This window comes from Salmo salar, chromosome ssa09 (genome assembly GCF_905237065.1).
Source record: "Salmo salar chromosome ssa09, Ssal_v3.1, whole genome shotgun sequence".
Taxonomy (NCBI): Eukaryota; Metazoa; Chordata; class Actinopteri; order Salmoniformes; family Salmonidae; genus Salmo; species Salmo salar.
In genome coordinates, this window is record NC_059450.1 from 381282 (window position 1) to 404435 (window position 23154).

At 40.8% G+C, this 23154-nt stretch overlaps 1 protein-coding gene and 1 long non-coding RNA gene across 2 annotated transcripts; one reads left to right on the forward strand and one right to left on the reverse strand.

Moving 5' to 3' along the window:
• Positions 1 to 93: 93 nt before the first annotated feature.
• On the reverse strand, positions 94 to 16547 carry LOC106610584 (uncharacterized). Its single transcript, XR_006770915.1, has 9 exons — positions 16430 to 16547; positions 10699 to 10778; positions 10480 to 10563; positions 3796 to 4032; positions 2276 to 2992; positions 1353 to 1498; positions 629 to 715; positions 439 to 491; positions 94 to 234 (listed from the first exon to the last, which is right to left on the reverse strand). It is a non-coding gene; the product is annotated as an uncharacterized lncRNA (long non-coding RNA).
• Positions 16548 to 16613: 66 nt separating this feature from the next.
• LOC106610631 (kelch domain-containing protein 1) lies at positions 16614 to 21933 on the forward strand. The gene is made up of 14 exons (XM_045723334.1): positions 16614 to 16908; positions 17307 to 17419; positions 17615 to 17685; positions 18318 to 18435; positions 18567 to 18679; positions 18860 to 18944; positions 19053 to 19136; positions 19299 to 19379; positions 19573 to 19631; positions 19757 to 19866; positions 19972 to 20044; positions 20262 to 20346; positions 20599 to 20651; positions 20915 to 21933. The coding sequence occupies exons 2-14, from the start codon at positions 17312 to 17314 to the stop codon at positions 21048 to 21050; spliced, it is 1176 nt and encodes a 391-aa protein (XP_045579290.1). The 5' UTR covers positions 16614 to 16908; positions 17307 to 17311; the 3' UTR covers positions 21051 to 21933.
• Positions 21934 to 23154: the final 1221 nt, after the last annotated feature.

A 23154-nucleotide genomic window follows, 5' to 3' on the forward strand; every position in this document is an offset into this window, starting at 1 on the left:
ACATGTTGTGTATTTAACCCTCTGTTTCCCCTCATGTCCTTGTCAGAGATTGTTTGTTGTTATGTGCTCGTGTATTTGTATTGGTGTGCGACGGGTTATTTTACCCATGTTATTTTTTTTATGTACATTGGTTTTTGGAGTTTGTTTTATCTTAATTAAATAAATCACTCTCACCTGGGTAGGATTGTGCTGGGACCAGGGTCTTCAGGACCGGGGACAAACACAAAGCGACTACTGCAGTTGAAAGGATCGATTCAATCAGGAAAGTAAACCATTACCTGTAGAATTTCTGACCAGACCTCAATGCAGCATGGTGAACATTTCCAAAAGTTTGTCACCCTGGATGCAAGTCATATAACAATGTAGTACTGTTGAAACTATTTCCTGGAATATCCGACTTTCATGTCAACCAAGTGGTTTATCTCGCTCAGAGTTTACCTGTTGGATGCTGAGGTATTCATAGATTGCATCTGCAAGAACTTTCAACGACTCTGGGGATGAAAAAATAATACTTCAGTTGTGTCTACTTCGACGTGTTAATGCTTCGGTCATAACCCATTTGCTAGGTCAGAATGATACCTTCACAAGCAGGGCATAACATTTATTTTTTACTTAAAATCCTTTTTACCTTTGAGTGATTTGATTTGTGTTTTTCCATAGGGGGCCGAGAAGTTTCTGCAGAAGATGAAGCAGGTGGGCGGCATAGCTGCGTATCCTACAATGGACACATGAGAAGGTTGTTTCAGACCATAGTATTGAGCAGTAGAACTAGATATTAATCAAATGGCCACCGGACTATTTACATTGACCCCCTCCCCATTGGTTTTGTACACTGCTTTATTATCGATGCATAGTCACTTCACCCATACCAACATGTACAAATTACTTCAACTAACCTGTACCCCCGCACACTGACTCGGTACCGGTACCCCCTGTAAATAGGCTCGTTATTGTTATTTTATTGTGTTACTTTTTATAATTTTTTACTTTAGTTTATTTGGTAAATCTTTCTTAACTCTTCTTGAACTGCACTGTTGGTTAAGGGCTTGTAAGTAAGCATTTCACGGTAAGGTCTCCACTTGTATTCGGAGCATGTAACAAATAAAGTTTGATTTGATATTGAGCAGATGGCTGGAGACTGCAAAATCTCTGAGATGGAAATGTAGGACAAACACATGACAATGACCAATGTCAACATCAACCATACGATTTGAATAAATGCTTGAATCAATCAATACAATTTGATTTATAAAGCCTTTCTTACAGAAACAGTTGTCAAAGTGCTTTACAGTAACCTGGTAAAGACCCCCATATGAATTCTTATTCTGTGAGTGAGAAATTGTCGGACAAACCTGAGAACAGGAGGTGGATTTTCTCCAGCACCTCCACGCTGTCCAGCCAAACGTCAGAGACCATCACCAACATGACGTCCTCGTTCTCCTCCTCCAGCTGCTTCAGCTTGGCATAGGCCTTCACCGACGTGGTGCCGTAGTAGGCTCTGAAAACCAGACTTCATTCTCATCCTCATTGTTTTTTAATTTGAATTATTTATAAAGGTGATTTATTATAGACGCGTTCTGTCTCCTAGAGATGAACGTACTTTGGTGAGAAAAGTGCAAATCAATCCCAGAACAACAGCAAAGGACCTTGTGAAGATGCTGGAGGAAACGGGTACAAAAGTATCTATATCCACAGTAAAGCGAGTCCTATATCGACATAACCTGAAAGGCCGCTCAGCAAGGAAGAAGCCACTGCTCCAAAACCGCCATAAAAAAGCCAGACTACGGTTTCCAACTGCACATGGGGACAAAGATCGTACTTTTTGGAGAAATGTCCTCTGGTCTGATGAAACAAAAATATAACTGTTTGGCCATAATGACCATCGTTATGTTAGGAGGAAAAAGGGCGAGGCTTGCAAGCCGAAGAACACCATCCCAACCGTGAAGCACGGGGTGGCAGCATCATGTTGTGGGGGTGCTTTGCTGCAGGAAGGACTAGTGAACTTCACAAAATAGATGGCATCATGAGGTAGAAAAATTATGTGGATATATTGAAGCAACATCTCAAGACATCAGTCAGGAAGTTAAAGCTTGGTCGCAAATGGGTCTTCCAAATGGACAATGACCCCAAGCATACTTCCAAAGTTGTGGCAAAATGGCTTAAGGACAACAAAGTCAAGGTATTGGAGTGGCTATCACAAAGCCCTGACCTCAATCCTATAGAACATTTGTGGGCAGAACTGAAAAAGCGTGTGTGAGCAAGGAGGCCTACAAACCTGACTCAGTTACACCAGCTCTGTCAGGAGGAATGGGCCAAAATTCACCCAACTTATTGTGGGAAGCTTGTGGAAGGCTACCTGCAATGTTTGACCCAAGTTAAACAATTTAAAGGCAATGCTATCAAATACTAATTGAGTGTATGTAAACTTCAGACCCACTGGGAATGTGATAAAAGAAATAAAAGTTGAAATAAATCATTCTCTCTAAAACTGAGTTTAAATGTATTTGGCTAAGGTGTATGTACATTTTCAACTTCAACTGTAGGTCCACAATTAGCAACATTCTGCAATCTAATCTACTGACAATGTGGTGGATGATGGCTCGGTCGTTGGGAACCCAAATGCATTGACATGGAAGACTGAGTCCTCATACCAGCCTGTGGATTGCATAACACAATGAGGTAATAGTAAATAGTACATCTCCTGTCTGATGTCCATTCATGTGGATGAAGAGGATCATTTATTTTACCTTCTGCCAAAAGAAATCAAGACTGTGTAAAGTCCACTGTGGAACTGGTGAGGACAAGGTTAAGGAAAACATACATGCTTTGAAATACAATAAACGGACTATATTCCAGACTTGAATTGGCCATGTTTCGCAATGTAAACGAACACTTTTGTCATTCTCCTTTCATCACCACAATAATGAAATGATATTGCCTTTGAGAGGTTCAGCTGTACTGTACCACTGGGGTCTTCCAGATAGAATTTCCCCTGAAAAAAAGGGAACATATTTTTAAAAACTTAACATGATGCAAATATTACTACCTATCACCATTTGTATTTGATTTTATTGTAATGAAACAGCAGGGAACAGGTCTCGAACCCTCGACCTTCAAGCCTGAAGTCCGGCGCGCCATCGACTGTGCCGCAAAAGCATGCTCGAGCGGCAGAGTCGATTTCCGCGCTTATAAACCCAGGGTCGTTACATTATTATGGATCCCCATTAGCTGGTGCCAAAGCAGCAGCTACACTTCCTGAGGTCCAGCAAAATGAAGGCAGTTTATACAATTTCAAAACATTACAATACATTCACAGATTTCACAACACACTGTGTGCCCTCAGGCCCCTACTCCACCACTACCACATATCTACGTTAATAAATCCATGTGTACGTATAGTGCGTATGTTATCGTGTGTGTGTGTGTGTGTGTGTGTGTGTGTGTGTGTGTGCCAATGTTTGTGTTGCTTCAATCATATCAATCAAATGTATTTATAAAGCCCATCTTACATCAGCTGATGTCACAAAGTGCTGTACAGAAAACCAGCCTAAAACCCCAAACAGCAAGCAATGCAGGTGTAGAAGCACGGTGGCTAGGAAAAACTCCCTAGAAAGGCCAGAACCTAGGAAAAAACCTAGAGAGGAACCAGGCTATGAGGGATGGCAAGTCCTCTTCTGACTGTGCCGGGTGGAGATTATAACAGAACATGGCCAAGATGTTCAAATGTTCATAGATGACCAGCAGGGTCAAATAATAATAATTACAGTGGTTGTCGAGGGTGCAACAGGTCAGCACCTCAGGAGTAAATGTCAGTTGGCTTTTCATAGCCGATCATTCAGAGTATCTCTACTGTTCCTGCTGCCGCTAGAGACTTGAAAACAGTAGGTCTGGGACAGGTAGCACGTCCGGTGAACAGGTCAGGGTTCCATAGCCGCAGGCAGAACAGTTGAAACTGGAGCAGCAGCACGGCCAGGTGGACTGGGGACAGCAAGGAGTCATCAGGCCAGGTAGTCCTGAGGCATGGTCCTAGGGCTCAGGTCCCCCGAGAGAGAGAGAGAGAGAGAGAGAGAGAGAGAGAGAGAGAGAGAGAAAGAAAGAGCATACTTAAATTCACACAGGACACCAGATAAGACAGGAGAAATACTCCAGATATAACAGACCTAGTCCCCCGACACAAACTACTGCAGCATAAATACTGGAGGCTGAGACAAGAGGGGTCGGGAGACACTGCGGCCCAGTCCTTCACAGTTCCCGCTGTTACATAAGGTGTTTTTTATATCTAATTTTACTGCTTGCGTCACTTACTTGATGTGGAATAGAGTTCCATGTAGTCATGGCTCTATGTAGTACTGTGTGCCTCCCATAGTCTGTTCTGGACTTGGGGACTGTGAAGAGACCTCGTGGCATGTCTTGTGGGGTATGCTTGGGTGTCCGAGCTGTGTGCCAGTAGTTTAGACAGACAGCTCGGTACATTCAACATGTTAATACCTCTCTTAAATAAAACTAGTGATGAAGTCAATCTCTCTTCCACTTTCAGCCTGGACAGATTGACATGCATATTATTAATATTAGCTCTCTGTGTACATCCAAGGGCCAACTGTGCTGCCCTGTTCTGAGACAATTGCAATTTTCTTAAGTCCTTTTTTGTGGCACCTGACCACACGACTGAACAGCAGTCAAGGTGTGACAAAACTAGGGCCTGTAGGACTTGCCTTGTTGATAGTGTTGTTAAGAAGGCAGAGCATCGCATTATTATAGACAGACTTCTCCCCATCTTAGCTACTACTGCATCAACTACTGCATGTTTTGACCATGATGGTTTACAATCTAGGGTTACTTCAAGCAGTTTAGTCATCTCAACTTGCTCAATTTCCACATTATTTATTACAAGATTTAGATGAGGTTTAGGGTTTAGTGAGTGTTTTGTTCCAAATACAATGCTTTTAGTTTTAGAAATATTTAGGGCTAACTTATTCCTTGCAACACACTCTGAAACAAACTGCAGCTCTTTGTTGAGTGTTGCAGTCATTTCAGTCGCTGTAGTAGCTGACGTGTATACTGTTGAGTCATCCGCATACATAGAAACTCTGGCTTTACTCAAAGTTAGTGGCATATCGTTAGTAAAAATGGAAAAAAGCAAGGGTCCTAAACAGCTACCCTGGGGAATTCCTGATTCTAACTGGATTATATTTGAGAGGCTTCCATTAAAGAACACCCTTTGTGCACTGTTAGACAAGTAACTATTCATCCACATTATAGCAGGTGGTGTAAAGCCATAACACATACGTTTTACCAGCAGCAGACTATGATCGATAATGACAAAAGCTGCACTGAAGTCTAACAAGACAGCCCCCACAATCATTTTATCATCAATTTCTCTCAGCTAGTCATCAGTCATTTGTGTAATTGCTGTGTTTGTTGAGTGTCCTTCCTTACAAGCATGCTGAAATTCTGTTGTCAAATTATTTACTGTAAAATAGCATTGTATCTGGTCAAACACAATTTTTCCAGAAGTTTACTAACGGTTGGTAAAAGGCTGATTGGTCGGCTATTTGAGGCAGTAAAGGGGGCTTTACTATTCTTGAGTAGCGCTCTCTAGTAGGCTTAAATTGAAGATGTGGAAAATAGGAGTGGCAATAACGTCTGCTATTATCCTCAGTAATTTTCCATCCAGGTTGTCAGACCCTGGTGGCTTGTCATTGTTGATAGATAACAAAAAAAAAATCACCTCTTCCACACTGACTTAACAGAATTCAAAAGTACAATTCTTGTCTTTCATAATTTGGTCTGACATACTTGGATGTGTAGTGTCAGTTGCTGGCATGTCATCCCTAAATTTGCTTATCTTGCCAATGAAAAAGTCATTAAAGTAGTTTGCAATATCAGTGGCCTTTGTGATGAATGAGCCATCTGATTCAATGAATGAAGGAGCCGAGTTGGCTTTTTTCCCCAAAATGTTATTTAAAGTACCCCAAAGCTTTTTACTATCATTCTCTATATAATTTATCTTTGTTTCATAGTGTAGTTTATTTTTATTTAGTTTAGTCACATGATTTCTTAAATTTGCAGTACGTTTGCCAATCAGTTGGGCTGCCAGACTTATTTGCCATACCTTTTGCCTCATCCCTCTCAACCGTACACTTTTTCAATTCCTCATCAATCCAAGGGGATTTAACAATTTTTACAGTCATTTTCTTAATGGGTGCATGCTTATTAGTAACTGGAATAAGTAGTTTCATAAATTCGTCACGTGCAGCGTCTGGTTGCTCCTCATTACACACCACAGACCAGCAAATATTCTTTACATCATCAACATATGAATCACTACAAAACTTCTTCTATGACCTCTTATACACTATATTAGGCCCAGCCTTTGGAACTTTGGTTTTCCTAGATATGGCTATTATATTGTGATCACTACATCCTATGGATTTGGATACTGCTTTAAAGCAAATATCTGCAGCGTTAGTAAAAATGCGATCAATACATGTTGATGATTTAATTCCTGTGCTGTTCGTAACTACCCTGGTAGGTTGACTGACAACCTGATCCAGGTTACAGGCACTGGTTACAGTTTGAAGTTTTTCCTGAGTGGGCAGCTTGATGATGGCCAGTCAATATTTAAATCACCCAGAAAATATAATTCTCTGTTGATATCGCATACATTATCAAGCATTTCACACATATTATCCAGATACTGACTGTTAGCACTTGGTGTTCTATAGCAGCTTCACACAAGAATGGGCTTTGGGTGAGGCAGATGAACCTGTAGCCATATTACTTCAACAGTATTTAACAGATCGTCTCTAAGCTTTACAGGAATGTGGTTCTGAATATAGACTGCAACACCGCCTCCGTTGGCATTTCTGTCTTTTCGGTAGATGTTATAACCATGTATTGCTACCACTGTATCATCAAAGGTATTATCTAAGTGAGTTTCATAATATGAATGTCATCTGTTACAAGCACGTTACTGTCACGGTTGTCGTCGGGAAAGGAGGACCAAAATGCAGCAGGAATGTGGATGCTCATCTTTACGTTTATTTAACTCAAAAGAGAACACCAAAATAATAAACAACGAATACTCACGATCAACACAACAGTCTCATTAGGCTCACACACGCTAAACAAGAAACAGGCAAAACAAGAAACAATCTCCACAAAATACAAACCCAAACACACCCTAACATATAGGACTCTCAATCAAAGGCAAAAAGACAACACCTGCCTTCAATTGAGAGTCCCAACCTCAATTAACTAAACATAGAAACAGATTCACTAGACAAAACATAGAAATACATGAATATGACACAGTGCCCAAAAATCCCGGAATACATTAAGCAAATGCCCTTCTACAACAACCACCACCCCGAACCACATAAAACAAATACCCTCTGCCACGTCCTGACCAAACTACAATAACAATTAACCCTTATACTGGTCAGGACGTGACAGTTATTGACTTCATGGACCTTGTTTCTTAGGCTATTTTTAATATGGGCTATTTTTAGCACTTTTCTGGGTTGCTTGACTGTTTTTAATGCTTTACTGGGAATCTTATCAGAGGTAGACTTACTCATGTTATTTACATTGGAGCTGATAGTGCAGGGTGAGCTACATAAAGTGGTCTTCCTACTATTGCACACCGCCTCAGTGCTAACAGTGTAACTCTGGTTTATAGGCTCATGATTACGGCTTACAATAGCTGTAGGATAAACAGATGTATTCGGTGCAATTAGAGGTACCTAAATTAAATGACTTATATTGTGTTTGCCAATGCCCCTAAGATCATATACATTTGATGCAGCATTATGGTGACTCATTGTCACAATGGTAGGGATTAACTGAGCTGGTCTTGGATCATTTACCAGTCATTGTTTCAATGCAGCCTTGAAATGCGTTTCACACCCGCGGCCCAACGATGGTACTGGACCTGAAATTATTGGCCGTTTTTTGGAGTCTTTTAATGCTAAAATCAGTTCTTTAAAATCCATTTTCAAATGTTCCGAGCTAGCCCTCCTGATGTCATTTGACCCCACATGGACTACGACAGTGTCAGCTCCCGGCATCTGTGGTAGAACAGTCGGAAGCAGCCTTGTTATGTCCTGTACTCGTGCTCCTGGGTAGCACGGGGTTTTTGCCATGGGGACCGAGATGTTTCTCACCGTAGAGCTGCCTATGATGACAGCTGGTGATGTTGAATGGGCCGGTCTCTCAGGCAGCCTCACGATCTGGTGAACCCGAGGTAGAAGCCACCGGAGAGGGAGACAGAGCCGAGGACGAAGACGCAGGTACCTCCGGATCCGATCTTGATTGGGAAGCCACCATGGACGAAGGACCCCGGAACCTCTGGATCCAGGGCGGCAAAGCTGTTTCTGGTCTGTGTCAGTTCCGGGCTCAACATCTCCATGGAGACCCCCCGTTGCCAGAGGACGCCTTCTTCGACTTCCACGGCGAGTGACATACCCCCATGGCTGGTTGGTTGGGTCGAGATCAGCTCCGTTCTCCAGGGAAGGGGGAGACCCCTTCAGGGATGGAACCCTGCCTAGCACCGGCCAGTCGGCTGTGGAGAGACGACACGGCATCGAAACTTCCACCAGACCAGAGCGGTGTCCAGCTACTGGTGTGGAAGAAAAAGTAGATGGGCGTGGGTTCCCCAGTAGCTTATGTAGGTTTGCTACTTGCTTGGTAAGAGTAGCTACTTCACTCTTGTAGTCCTCTGCAAGCAGTTACTACATTGAAAGTCAACATTTTCCCGGAACAAAGCAAAGTAAACGCAGCTCCTGCAACGTTGGAAACGTCCAATGGCGGCCTCCATTTGAGACCGCCGAGCCAGCTAGGCTAGCTGGGCTTTCGCGTCTCTCCCTCTATACGGAATCTGGCAGGATCCCGGGACAGATAGCAGCACTCACAGCAATTTAGCCCAACAGAGCCACAGGATTCAAAATAAAATTAAAGTATATAAAAACACTGTCAGCTTTTAAACCGAGGTCTTTAGTTCAGGTTTCAGCGTTCGACAGGTTTCAAAAACAACAAACATACGCCGTGCTCTAATTGTGTGTGTGTGTGTGTCTAGAGTGCATTTGGAAAGTATTCAGACCCCTTGACTTTTTCCACACTTTGTTAAGTTACAGCCTTATTCTAAAATGGCGTAAATAGATTATTTTCCCTCATCAATCTACAGACAATACCCCATAATTGGCTCCCGAGTGGCACAGCGGTCAAAGGCACTGCATCTCAGTGCAAGTGGCGTCACTACAGTCCTTGGTTCGATTCCAGTCCCTGGTTCAATGGCACACCTATATTTGGGGAGTTTCTCCCATTCTTCTCTGCAGATCCTCTCAAGCTCTGTCAGGTTGGATGGAGAGCGTCGCTGCACAGCTATTTTCAGGTCTCTCCAGAGATGTTCGATCGGGTTCAAGTCAAGGCTGTGGCTGGGCCACTCAAGGACATTCAGAGACATGTCCCGAAGCCACTCCTGCGTTGTCTTGGCTATGTGCCTAGGGTCATTGTCCTGTTGGAAGGTGAATCTTCACCCCAGTCTGAGGTCCTGAGCGCTCTGGAGCAGGTTTTCATCAAGGATCTGTCTGTACTTTGCTCCGTTCATCTTTCCCTCGATCCTGACTAGTCTCCCAGTCCCTGCCGCTGAAAAAGATCCCAACAGCCTAGAAGGCCAGCATCATCCCAGAGTCTCCTCTTCACTGTTGACGTTGAGACTGGTGTTTTGCGGGTACTATTTAATGAAGCTGCCAGTTGAGGACTTGAGGCGTCTGCTTCTCAAACTAGACACTAATGTACTTGTCCTCTTGCTCAGTTGTACACTCCTCTTTCTATTCTGGCTAGAGCCAGTTTCAGCTGTGAAGGGAGTAGTACACAGCGTTGTACGAGATCTTCAGTTTCTTGGCAATTTCTTGCATGGAATAACCTTCATTTCTCAGAACAAGAATAGACTGACGAGTTTCAGAAGAAAGTACTTTGTTTCTGGCCGTTTTGAGCCTGTAATCGAACCCACAAATGCTGATGCTCTAGATACTCAACTAGTCTAAAGGCCAGTTTTATTGCTTCGTTAACCAGGACAACAGTTTTCAGCTGTGCTAACATAATTGCAAAAGGGTTTTCTAATGATCAATTAGCCTTTTAAAATGATAAACTTGGATTAGCTAACACAACGTGCCATTGGAACACAGGAGTGATGGTTGCTAATAAATGGGCCTCTGTACGCCTATGTAGATATTCAATTCAAAAACACCAGCTGTTTCCAGCTACAATAGTCATTTACAACATTAACAATGTCTACACTGTATTTCTGATCCATTTGATGTTATTTTAATGGATAAAAAAATGTGCTTTTCTTTCAAAAACAAGGACATTTCTAAGTGACCCCAAACTTTTGAACGGTAGTGTATATTCATTAATTTGTATTGCAGATATTACTATATTTTCCAATTCAAAGTCCTTAACATGATTTTAGCTGCTCACCTCTATAAGTTGTGTGACCATCCCCAAGACAATGACCTCTCGTAGCGTAGCCGTACTACCTAAAAGTGCTTCAACAGTCTTAAGCTGAAAACAAGCACAGATCAAGATCAGGGCAATCCATTCACAACACTTAAGGAAAGTCTGGAAAATGTCCTCATGGCTTATCTAAAAATCGATTAAACACATAAAGTGTGTCTTAAGTTATAACAGAGTTATTACCTGAAATGTGTTCCTGCTTCCTTCTGCAGCGGCACGGCCCCTATTACAGGTGGGGTGAAGAGCTCAAGCCGATGTGTACGCTACAGAAATGGGCTAAGTGTCAATGTGGATCATGGTACACATTTCATTATCATGTACTTACTTTACATTTATCTGGCAAGTGGATTTGGAACACATTCTCTTACAACAACCTCACAGAGAGCAGCGTGTCAGGATAGAAAACACTCCAAAGTTTCTAAAACTGTTTGAATGGTGTCTGTGAGTATAACAGAACTCAAATGGCAGGTCAAAACCTGAGAAGATTCTGTACAGGAAGTACCCTGTCTGACCATTTCTTGGCCTTCTTTGCCATCTCTATCCAAAACAAAGGATCTCTGCTGTTACGTGACACTTCCTACGGCTCACGTGGGCTCTCAGAAGGCGGCAAAAAGCTGAATCGTGACTTTGCAGGCTCTGGCTGAAAAAAAGTAGCGCGTTTGGGTAGTGGCTGGTTACAGTACTGTGAGACTCAGGCGCGTGCCCGCGTCGACCGAATGCTTTGTTTTCTTTCCTCTGTTTACCTAAACGGAGATTCCCGGTCGGAATATTATCGCTTTTTTACGAGAAAAATTGCATAAAAATGGATTTTAAACAGCGGTTGACATGCTTTCGAAGTACGGTAATGGAATATTTAGATTTTTTTGTCACGAATTGCGCCATGCTCATGACCCTGATTTACCATTTCGGATAGTGTCTGGAACGCACGAACAAAACGCCGCTATTTGGATATAACGATGGATTATTTTGGACCAAACCAACATTTGTTATTGAAGTAGCAGTCCTGGGAGTGCATTCTGACGAAGACAACAAAGGTAATCAAACTTTTGTAATAGTAAATCTGACTTTGGTCAGGGCTAAACTTGGTGGGTGTCTAAATGGCTAGCCGTGATGGCTGGGCTATCTACTGAGAATATTGCAAAATGTGCTTTCACCGAAAAGCTATTTTAAAATCGGACACCTCGATTGCACAAAGGAGTTCTGTATCTATAATTCTTAAAATAATTGTTATGTTTTTTGTGAACGATTATCGTGAGTAATTTAGTAAATTGTTAGTAAATTCCCCGGAAGTTTGCGGGGGGTATGCTAGTTCTGAACGTCACATGCTAATGTAAAAAGCTGGTTTTTGATATAAATATGAACTTGATTGAACAAAACATGCATGTATTGTATAACATAATGTCCTAGGGTTGTCATCTGATGAAGATCATCAAAGGTTAGTGCTGCATTTAGCTGTCTTCTGGGTTTTTGTGACATTATATGCTAGCTTGAAAAATGGGTGTCTGATTATTTCTGGCTGGGTACTCTGCTGACATAATCTATTGTTTTGCTTTCGTTGTAAAGCCTTTTTGAAATCGGACAGTGTGGTTAGATTAACGAGAGTCTTGTCTTTGACATGCTGTAAAATAGTCATATGTTTGAGAAATTGAAGTAATAGCATTTCTAAGGTATTTGAAAATCGCGCCACGGGATTCAACTGGCTGTTGCGTAGGTGGGACGAATTCGCCCCGCCTAGCCCAGAGAGGTTAACTAGCATAAATACATAAATCACTGACAGTGTCACCAGCAAAGCACCATCACACATCCTCCTTCATGTTTCACGGTGGGAACGATACATGCGGAGATCATCCGTTCACCTACTCTGTGTCTCAGAAAGACAAGGCGGTTGGAACCAAAAATCTCAAATTTGGACACATTAGACCAAAGGACAGATTTCCACTACTTAACTTTTAACAAGGCACACCTGTTAATTGAAATGCATTCCAGGTGACTACCTCATGAAGCTGGTTGAGAGAATGCCAAGAGTGTGCACAGCTGTCAAGGCAAAGGGTGGCTACTTTGAATCTCAAATATATTTAGATCTGTTTAACACTGTTTTGGTTACTACATGATTCCATATGTGTTATTTCATAGTTTAGATGTCTTCACTCTCATTCACAATGTAGAAAATAATAAAAAAATAAAGAAAAACCCTTGAATGAGTAGGCGTGTCCAAACTTTGGACTGGGACTGTATGTGTAATATAATGGTGGCTAGCTCGGGCCCTGCGCCACGAGGGGGCTAAAGGGGACTTAGCCCCCCTCAGTTTAAAAACTTTACCCGCCTCAGTTTTAGTTTTATGTCTCTATATAAAAATAGCAAAAAAGTTTAAATGATTGAGTTAGAGGTTGGCGCCCTAAAACAATCTGTATCTCCGCTCCTCTGTGTCAGCACAATAGACGGGGCACGATGTGGTGTGTGTAAGCAGCCTGGTCTTTTTTATTAATTTAACCTTTATTTATAGACCAGACGTAACATAGTCAATATAGATTAGTATCATATGTTATGTTTGGTTACATAAGACAGAAGGTTACTTAAAAGGTGCTAAATATGCAGAAATCACTACCTCCATTTCCTGGTTGCTAAAATAAGAATAGTTCGCATAATTTCAGTTTGTAAAAACAAACAGTTATAGTACAATGATTCTCTGCACAATCTAAACCGCTGTGAAACATATTTTCCATAACCAAAAATATATATTTTCAGCTGGTGTACAAAACCGAAAGTAAAAGACGCAAAAACAAAACTTAAGAGCGGGACTCATAGAAATTGTGCACATAGAACAGATCTACTGCTTCTTAGACTTGCTTTCAATGAGAATGGCAGATCTATAACTCAACATTTATTTGTGAATTTGGTCAGGTCGCCCAAAAAGTTACATATTGCAGCGTTAAGGCAAACACATATTGTACATTTCGCTAATTCGTAACAAATCACACAAATTGTAATTCGTAACATATACAAAAATGGATGATGGACATTCTCAAATGAATACATACCATACGAACATAACATATTATACTAAATGGAGTATCTCGGATTTACTTACAGAATAATACAAAATGTTCTGAGACCAGGTTGCAGCTGGGGGGCTATGGAAAGCCACTGGGTGGTTAGGTGTGACTCCGTTGGGATTACATAAAAAGCCGGGAAAAAAACGCCTTTCATCTCTGTCGTTGGCTAAGTGAATAACATGATACGCCTCCTGTAATATTTGATTTAAACATTTTCTGCTGAAGCTGCTTCACTCTTAGGTATAAAAATAGTTATTAGCTTTAGTCTATTTAGCTAGCTCGACCCAACTAATCTGCCACGATGGATATCAGAAATTGGCTTCGCCCAAGTACCCAAACAAAGGAGAAAGAGAGCGATGAGCAGCTGCATCAAACCACCGAGGCCGCCGCCAAACCCAACAGCGATGATGCTCCCGCGCTGCAGCTAGCTCCATGTACAGAGCCTACCCACCCTTCCACAAGTGCTGCCATAATGGCTCCACAGCCACCTCCACCCCCGACTGTTCCTTATGATCTTGGAACAGAGAAGCCAGCCCAGGTTAGCGTAGAATCCTTTAATAACAACTGGTTCATAGGAAGAGAGTGGCTAGAATACTCGGTTACTGCAGATGCTGCATTTTGTTTTCCCATGTCGAACGTTCCGTTTTGGGTCCAATGCTAACGCAGACAAGGTCTTCACCCAAGCTGGGTATTCTAACTGGAAGAATGATATTGATAGTACCAAAGGATTTGCTAGACACGCATCAAGCAAAGAGCATTTGAAATGCACTGCACTGTGGAAATAAAAAATAGTTTGAAGAGCTATTGGGACCATCAGTGTCACTTTCAACACTTGTTAATGATCGGCAGCTGGCATAAATCGCATGTATTTGTCGCCGATTGTGATTATTGAGTTCCTTGTTTCAAACCAGCAACCACTGAGGGGGACATTGGACGCGATAAGAATCAAGATGGGAGGGGTGCAGTGGACTTTTTCTGTCTATGATGAAATATACTCTCCAAAAAGGACGAGGAACCTGCCAAGGTGTTTAGCACCATACCCCATAATACCACATACGTAACACGATATTCAAAATTATATCATAGCGCTCATGTGTGAGATTGTCACTGAGGAAATAGTTAAAGAAATCTGAGAATCTTGGCACACACTGAAGATATACTGGACCAAGGTTCCTACTGGATGTGAAAATATATCCACTGGACAGTACAGCAGGACAGAGGAAAAGAGACTGAGTGTAAAAGACTGTTCCTCAGCACGTTGGATGCGGTCATTGGTGAAATGTCAGAACAATTCAGCAAAGGCAACTGCCAACTGGTGGAGGCCCTGTGTGCCCTTGACCCAGAGAGCCATTACTTTCTAGATGTAAAGCGACTCCTGGATCTAAGCAAAAAAAGATTTGGTGGAAGCTGAGTTTAGTGTCGAGCTGCAGTTTTTGCAGCCTGAAATCGCCCGCTCTAGCTCCAATGAGAACAAATGGACCCCACTTGTTATCCTGTAACGATTCTCTGGGCCTCTCTCCACTATAACGACTGTGCTTTCTGCACTGAAACATGGACTAACTTTGGGGCGTTCACAGCTACATGCGAGAATTCATTTTCCACTTTGAAAGATGTGTTCAGTCAGCAGAGTAGAAGCACGCTACACCAGAAGAAAGCTCAACTAATACAACTGGCATTTGAGGGGGATCTTACAAGATTCGGGGAGAATAGAATTATCAATTACTCCGGAAATTCCACAGAGCATCAAGGAAGCTGGAACTCTTTCGAAAAGGTAAAATTGAAACAATCTAGCTGGTTGGTCTTTATCAAAATCTTGTTTTAGTGTGTAGAGCGCTGTCCATTGTGCTGATAGAGCGCCGCAAGATTGTGTGCCATTGGACTTGTCACTTCTTGGTCAAATGCATTTTTTTTACTTTTATGTTTGTGGTGTAGCCTGATATAAGCAGAATTCAATTTAATTCCAACGCAAGAACCCAAATGATGCCCCATTTATTTGGCAAAACAGCTGATCATGGCTGCATCTCAATGTATTAGGCTATAGGCTATGCTTTTGTTATTTGGATCTCCATTCACCTTTCATTTACTGCGTTTGTTAACTGTTAATGTAAAATACATATAGATGATGTCATGCCTTTATCGAGGTGATATTTTGTTTACTAGGCTTACTACTTTGTACCGCTGTTTTGGTCTGTTCGCAGTTGTCGGTATTCTAAGCCAAACTGCTATACAGTTTTTGTTTGCATGCATAAATAACTAGCCTACTACTTTCAGCATTTAGTTAGCATTATTGTGGTAAGGCAGCTGTGTGTACGGCTGCATTCACATAGGCTGCTTGTAATAGGGTAATTGCCCATCTAAACCGCACTGCTGTCCATTGTTCTGATACGTCGCAACAGACAAGCTTCAGATTCCAAAACAACTCAACGATCTCGGAGTCTCAGCATTTGAACGTTGTTTATTATGGTTTATTACATGATTCCATATGTGTTATTTCATAGTTTAGATGTCTTTACTCTCATTCTACAATGTAGAAAATAATACAAAATTAAAAAAAACTTGAATGAGTAGGCTACTACTTTCAGCATTTAATTAGCATTATTGTAAATGAAAGGCGAATGGAGATCCAATGATTATAAGCAGAATTCGATATAAGTCCAATGCAAGAACACAACATTTTTTTAGCCCCCTTGCCGATTTCAACTGACCCTTGTCACTTTATCCTGCCGTCGAGTCTGGGCTAGCATAACTTCTTGGTATGACACTGACACAACAGACCAATTTGGCTACTAACTAGCAATGCAGCCATTACATTTACTGTAAACAAATGTCAAGAACAACATGATTGACAAACAATAACATACGGTCGAAGCATAAGTCCCGCATCCTGAAGCCAGCAGATACTTTCGTCTTCACTTTGCGGACCTTCATTTTCAATCCAATCTTCCTTCAACTATCAAACATTTGGCGCTAAATCTTACCTTCCGCCTGTAGGCTACATGTTTCGTCACTTCCTCCACAGCAAAAATTCTACACAAGTTTATTTTTAGTCTGCAGTCTTTGCAATCCGGAATCCTTGGGACGTCCCCATTGAAGTTGAAACGTAAATTGGTAGGGTGAAGGTTATAGGGGCAGTCAGCAGTTGCTACATGAATTTACATCCATATTAATGATATGTATCCATTGATTCTTGTTTTATTGTTTTTAATGATGATTGCCGCTATTAGGTTAGGGTTTCGGTAGGGACGTCCCAAGGATCCAAGATAGTACAAATCACGATTATGCCGAGATTTGCTGTTTGAAGTCAGCTGAAGTTGTTAAAACACCCCGTATTCACAGACATGTAAGTATATAAATTATTACTTGAATGTTTATTAATGTATTATCCTCCATGTGTTTATTCAACATATCTAAATAGTATTCTCATATTTACAACACATCAGTGTAGAACGAATACAGAATAAAACAACAATTAGGTTGAATTGGGACAACCTGCCTGAAGCTTATCAGGGCAAGAAAAACTTGTCTTCTCTCAAAGCTGTTGCACTTGATTAAAAACAACTTGAGACGACAGGACGCGACCTAATGTAATTCTTCAATTTACCATCCTCACTCTTCCCTGTGTTGACAAAAATGAGCAACTCGGATCTCTGAGCAGATTTCTTCAACGATACTATAATGTCCTGACAGTGATATTTGTTTCAATGTAGCAACGTATCCTCTTTTATTTTTCCTTATTAGCATTCATGGATTCTGCAATTGAAAAGCACTGTTCAGAGCTTGTAGCCCGTGAGCGAAGCGGTCATACGGCTCTAATTGAGAGAAATGTCCTGTACGTGTGGGGAGGCTACGTGGTAAGCAGAAACTGTTAAACAGAAAGCCTACCTGGCTGCAACTGTCTTGACAAGCATTGCCAATGGATAGTGTTTTCTTTCATTTATGTTTTGCATTTCACCAACATGCTATTTGGATCATGAAAAAATATTCAAGGATTATGCAATATGTTGATTGATGCCAAATTACTACTCTATGTTACTTGTTTTCTGCAGTCAATTGCTGATGATGAAGTTTTCCTACCTAATGATGAGATCTGGTTATATGACTTAGAAAGAGGTGTATGGTAAGAATATGAATGGAATTTTAACTTAGTAACACATTTCTAAGATCATGAATGGAGAAGTTGATATCTTATGAGAACTAAACTTGATTTTGAATCTTCTACTACAGTCTACCCATCAAAAAACAACCACGCAACAATTTACTTTACCAGTTTTTGCCCAGTGGGTTGGTTCAGTGCAAAAGTTGAATAATTTCATTTCAACAACAAAAACAATCTATGTGATGGCATTGAATCAATGTGGAAAACTGATTCGATTTGCAAAAACGCATCGACGTCAGGGAATTTTGTAATTGTTTCACCCAACGTTTAACCTAAATCCAATGACAGGGTTATTTTTTTATTTATTTCATGTTGAATTCACATCAACCAAATGTAAATCAAAACTAGATGTTGAGCTGACGTCTGTGCCAAGTGGAAATATTTGAGAGATGTAAACACTACATTTCATAATTATGGAGCTCTGCATTAGAGGTTGTTACATGTTATTTACAATGTTGTTACATATAAGTTTATTGATACAAATAAATATTGGTCAGTGGTTTGTGTTTATATCTGTACTCTATGCTTTTTGTTAATTTTGCGCCCTGCAACTTACATTTCCCTGTTTTGTTTGTTTATTCTCCATTCTGAAGGGAAATGTGCAGGATGTCAGGAGAGGTCCCGCCCCCCATGTCAGGCACCTGTGGCTGCTCTCTGAATGGAGACATGTACATATTTGGGGGATGCGATGACAACGGCCAGACCAACCAGGTAAACCCAATCAATAGAAAAAAGCCCCCTAATGTACAGTACATTTGCAAGGATGTGTGAAAATCCTCAATAGCTTACTAAGCCTTACATTGTTTTGTTTACATTTACATGCTGAAATGGTCTGTTTTCAGCTTTACTGTGTCAATCTTCTGGATGGAAAATACACTTGGAGGAAAGTTAGCCATAAGAGTGGCTCCCCTCCTTCACCCAGAGATAAGCTCTCTTGCTGGGTTTTCAATGGCAGGCAAGCATTCTTTAAAAAAAAAAAAACAATGCCCATGGCAGTACTGCCCTAATTGGGAAGATTTATAAATCGAACCTTGCCACTTTACTATTGGTGGTGATCTAAAAAATCATTGGGGGTGCACAGCTACCCTGTAAAACGAAACCCTTGTGATTGGGATATGTTTTGGTTATTCTGTAGGCTCATCTACTTTGGTGGATATGGTCATAAGCAACTTGATGACATCAATAACAACAGAAGCTTCCTTATGGATGAGGCATCATGGGTAATTTTTGCTTATGGGTGCCATTATAGCCAAAGGCATAAATACATTTTCTAGTACTATTAACTATTTTAACTTTATTATATGGATTAGTAATACTGTGCTCTGTAGATGGATGACATCTATTGGGGATGGAACAATGAAGTCCATATGTTTGACCCAGCATCGGCCAGTTGGAGTGAACCACATACTAGTGTAAGACAATACATTGAACGTGTTTATTTATAAAAAAAAAAGACATGATATCATATACAATAAACAATAAACTTAAGAATGTGCTATGACATCACATGATTTGAGGAATGGAACATACAAGGCACATATTATACTTTATTTGTGGATATCTACTGTCTACAGGGTTGTGCACCTGACCCCAGAGCTGCCCATGCCAGTGCAACACTTTGCCACAAAGGATATGTATGTGGGGGCAGAATAAGAGTGAGAAATTATTAATTTGAACTTCTCTCCATGGTTGCATTGAAACACAGACACAAAAATCCTAAAGTGTATTGCTAATAAGATTTGTGGGATTACATCTTTTATTGTACATACAAGTTTAAATATACATACTTAACTCAAGTTTTTTTTATTTGGTTTGAAATAAGATCTTCATTTTTCTTTTCACTTTCAGGAAACCAGGACAAGTGACATTTATTGTCTAGATCTAGAATCATGGACATGGTCCGAAATGTACGCATTTACTGTTCACTCTTTCAAATGCTCAACTTAAAATGGTTACTTTCCTGTTCTATACTGTTATGACAACACGCTTGATTTTATTTTTTTTAACTGTTCTTTCAAAATGGTTTTTCTAGAGTACCAGCATCCAATGTGCCAGTGGGAAGGTCGTGGCATACCCTCACTGCAATATCTGACAGCGGTTTGTTTCTATTTGGAGGACTGAGTATAGACTGCAAACCAATGAGTAAGTCATTTACCTGTACAGATTCAAAATCCTACCTCTGTACCTTAATAAGGTCCACGGAAACATGGCATTCGCTTTTCTAAAAAATCAATTATATCTCTCCAGGCGATGGCTGGGTATTTGATGTTGGGACGAAGAAATGGAGAGAGTTTGAGCATCCATACATGAACAAACCAAGGTAGTGCATGTTCAAGTTGTTTGTATCATGTTTAAATCAAGCTAAATTACTAAACTGGTATTGGATAGCATTACATGTTCCAATCTAAAGTCTGAGGAATGTACCTAAAATGTGCAAATGATAAAACTGTAAGCACATTGTCTGACCCATAGAGATCCTTTAATTCACTTTATATGTAATTCTATGATCTGACCCTTTATTTATTTTCCACCCTCAGGTTGTGGCACACAGCATGCCAAGGGAAAGACTCTGATGTCATTGTGTTTGGGGGTAGTTGCAACTACATACTTCTAGTAGACACAGTAAGTATAATGGAAACCACCTTAGAATCATTCTGATTCTATGGAAACCACTCAAGGAACTTCCCTAATCATTCACATTGGATGATTTTACCATTTGTGACAGGAAGGAAATTGCTTGGTATTATGTTAATGTTAAATTATTAAAATTCATAAGCAGATCATTTGATGAATTATGGAACACGTATCATGAATTATGGAAGACATGTTTACAATAAGCTGTTATGGTACTGTTTCGTTATCACCTTTCTTCAGGGTCACTGCAATGATGCACTTGTTTTCCAGATCCAGCCCTACCCACTCTTTCGGTAACTAATCAATTATGATAATTCAATGAGGGAGAATCTGTCTCAGCTAGAAGACACTGATATTTTGTTGACTGATAAAACAAAACAATATTCTATATACAGAATGATCCCCATACAAATAGTTCATGGAATTTATTATTTTGCTATTACATAGATGCTATGACACAGTGACAGTTTAGTATAGTAAGCTACAACTACCAAATGCATGCAATGCCCTCTTAGCCTATACTTAAAACATTTTTATTTTTTTAAATGTCTCACAGGATATGTGAGGATTACATAGCCAAGAATGTGAAGAACTGCAAGATGCTTGAAAAACAGCTTCCATTTGTGCCCCCAAAACTACTGCCAGCTGTACAGAAGAGAATATCATTTTTTCGGACAACAAAGAAAATATAGCATTGTCAGATATAAATATTAAGGGAAATGTTCAGTATTATAAACTAGGGGGTTTGAGTCCTGAATGCTGATTGGCTGACAGCCGTGGTATATCAGACTGTATACCACATGTATGACAAAACATTTATTTTTACTAATTACGTTGGTAACCAGTTTATAATAGCAATCAGGCACCTCTGGGGTTGGTGGTGTATGGCCAATATACCACAGCTAAGGGCTGTATTCAGACACTCCGTGTTGCATTGTGCATTAAGAACAGCCCTTAGCCATGTTATATTGGCCATATACCACCAACCGCCGAGGTGCCGTATTGCTTAAGTAGACTACAGTAAACTGATAATGCAGAGTTCAGACTATGTTCCGCATATTACTGTTGAGAAGGCCTTCATAGTATGTGGGGCGATTTGTCTTACAAAACATTATTGATTTATTGTCAAATGTCTTACAGTGTATTTTACAAGGCATTCAGAAATTATTCAGACCCCTTAACTTTTTCCACATGTTATGTTACAGCCATCATTACTTTAACACATAGTCAGTCAATCCGGAAAATTTCAAGAACTTTAAAAGTTCATTCAAGTACAGTCGCAAAAACCATCAAGTGCTATGATGAAACTGGCTCTCATGAGGACCCCCACAGGAACGGAAGACCCAAAGTTACCTCTGCTGCAGAGGATGAGTTCATTAATTACTGCCTCAGAAATTGGAGCCCAAATAAATGCTTCAGAGTTCAAGTAACAGACACATCTCAACATCAACTGTTCAGAGGAGACTGCGTGAAATCCGGCCTTCATGGTCGATTTGCTGCAAAGAAACCACTACTAAAGGACACCAATAAGAAGAAGAGACTTGCTTGGGCCAAGAAACATGAGGGGTGGAAATCTGTCCTTTGGTCTGATGAGTCCAAATGTGGAGATTTTTGGTTCCAACTGCTGTCTTTGTGAGAAACAGAGTAGGTGAACGGATGACCTCCGCATGTGTGGTTCCCACCATGAAGCATGGAGGAGGTGTGATGGCGCTTTGCTGGTGACACCGTCAGTGATTTATTTACAATTCAAGGCAAACTTAACCAGCATGCCTACCACAGCATTCTGCAGCGATACGCCATCCCATCTGGTTTGCATTTAGTGGGACTATCATTTGTTTTTCAACAGGACAATGACCCAAAACAGCTCCAGGCTATGTAAGGGCTATTTTACCAAGGAGAGTGATGGAGTGCTACAGTACATCAGATGACCTGTCCTCCACAATCACCTGACCTCAACCCAATTGAGATGGTTTGGAATGAGTTGGACCACAGAGTGAAGGAAAAGCAGCCAACAAGTGCTCAGCATATGTGGGAACTCCTTCAATAATTTTGGAGAAGCATTCCTCATGAAGCTAGTTGATAGAATGTCAAGAGTGTGCAAAGCTATCATCAAGGCAAAGGGTGGCTATGAAGAATCTAAAATCTAAAATATTTTAATTTGTTTAACACTTTTTTGGTTACTACATGATTCTGTGTTATTTCATAGTTTATGGTTTTTACTATTATTCTACAATGTAGAAAACAGTAAAAATAAAGAAAAACCCTTGAATGAGTAGGTGTGTCCAAACCTTTGACTGGTACTGTAAGTATTCAGGCCCTTAGCTATAAGACTTGAAATTGAGCTCAGGTGCATCCTGTTTCCATTCATCATCCTTGAGATGTTTCTACAACTTGATTGGGGTTTACCTGTGGTAAATTCAATTGAATGGACATTTGGAAAGGCGCACACACATCCTGTTTCCATTGATTTGGAAAAGGCACACACCTGTCTATATAAAGGTCCCACTGTTGACAGTGCATGTCAGAGCAATAACCAAACCATGATGTTGAAGGAATTGTTCATAGAGCTCCGAGACAGGATTTGTGTCGAAGCACAGATCTGGGGGAGTGTACCAAAAAAAATTCTGAAGCATTGAAGGTCCCCAAAAACACAGTGGCATCCATCAATCTTAACAATGGAAGAAGTTTGGAAAGACCAAGACTCTTCCTAGTGCTGGCCACCCAGCCAAACTGTGCAATCGTGGGAGAAGGGCGCAGTGGTCTAAGGCACTGCATCTCAGTGCTTGAGGCGTCACT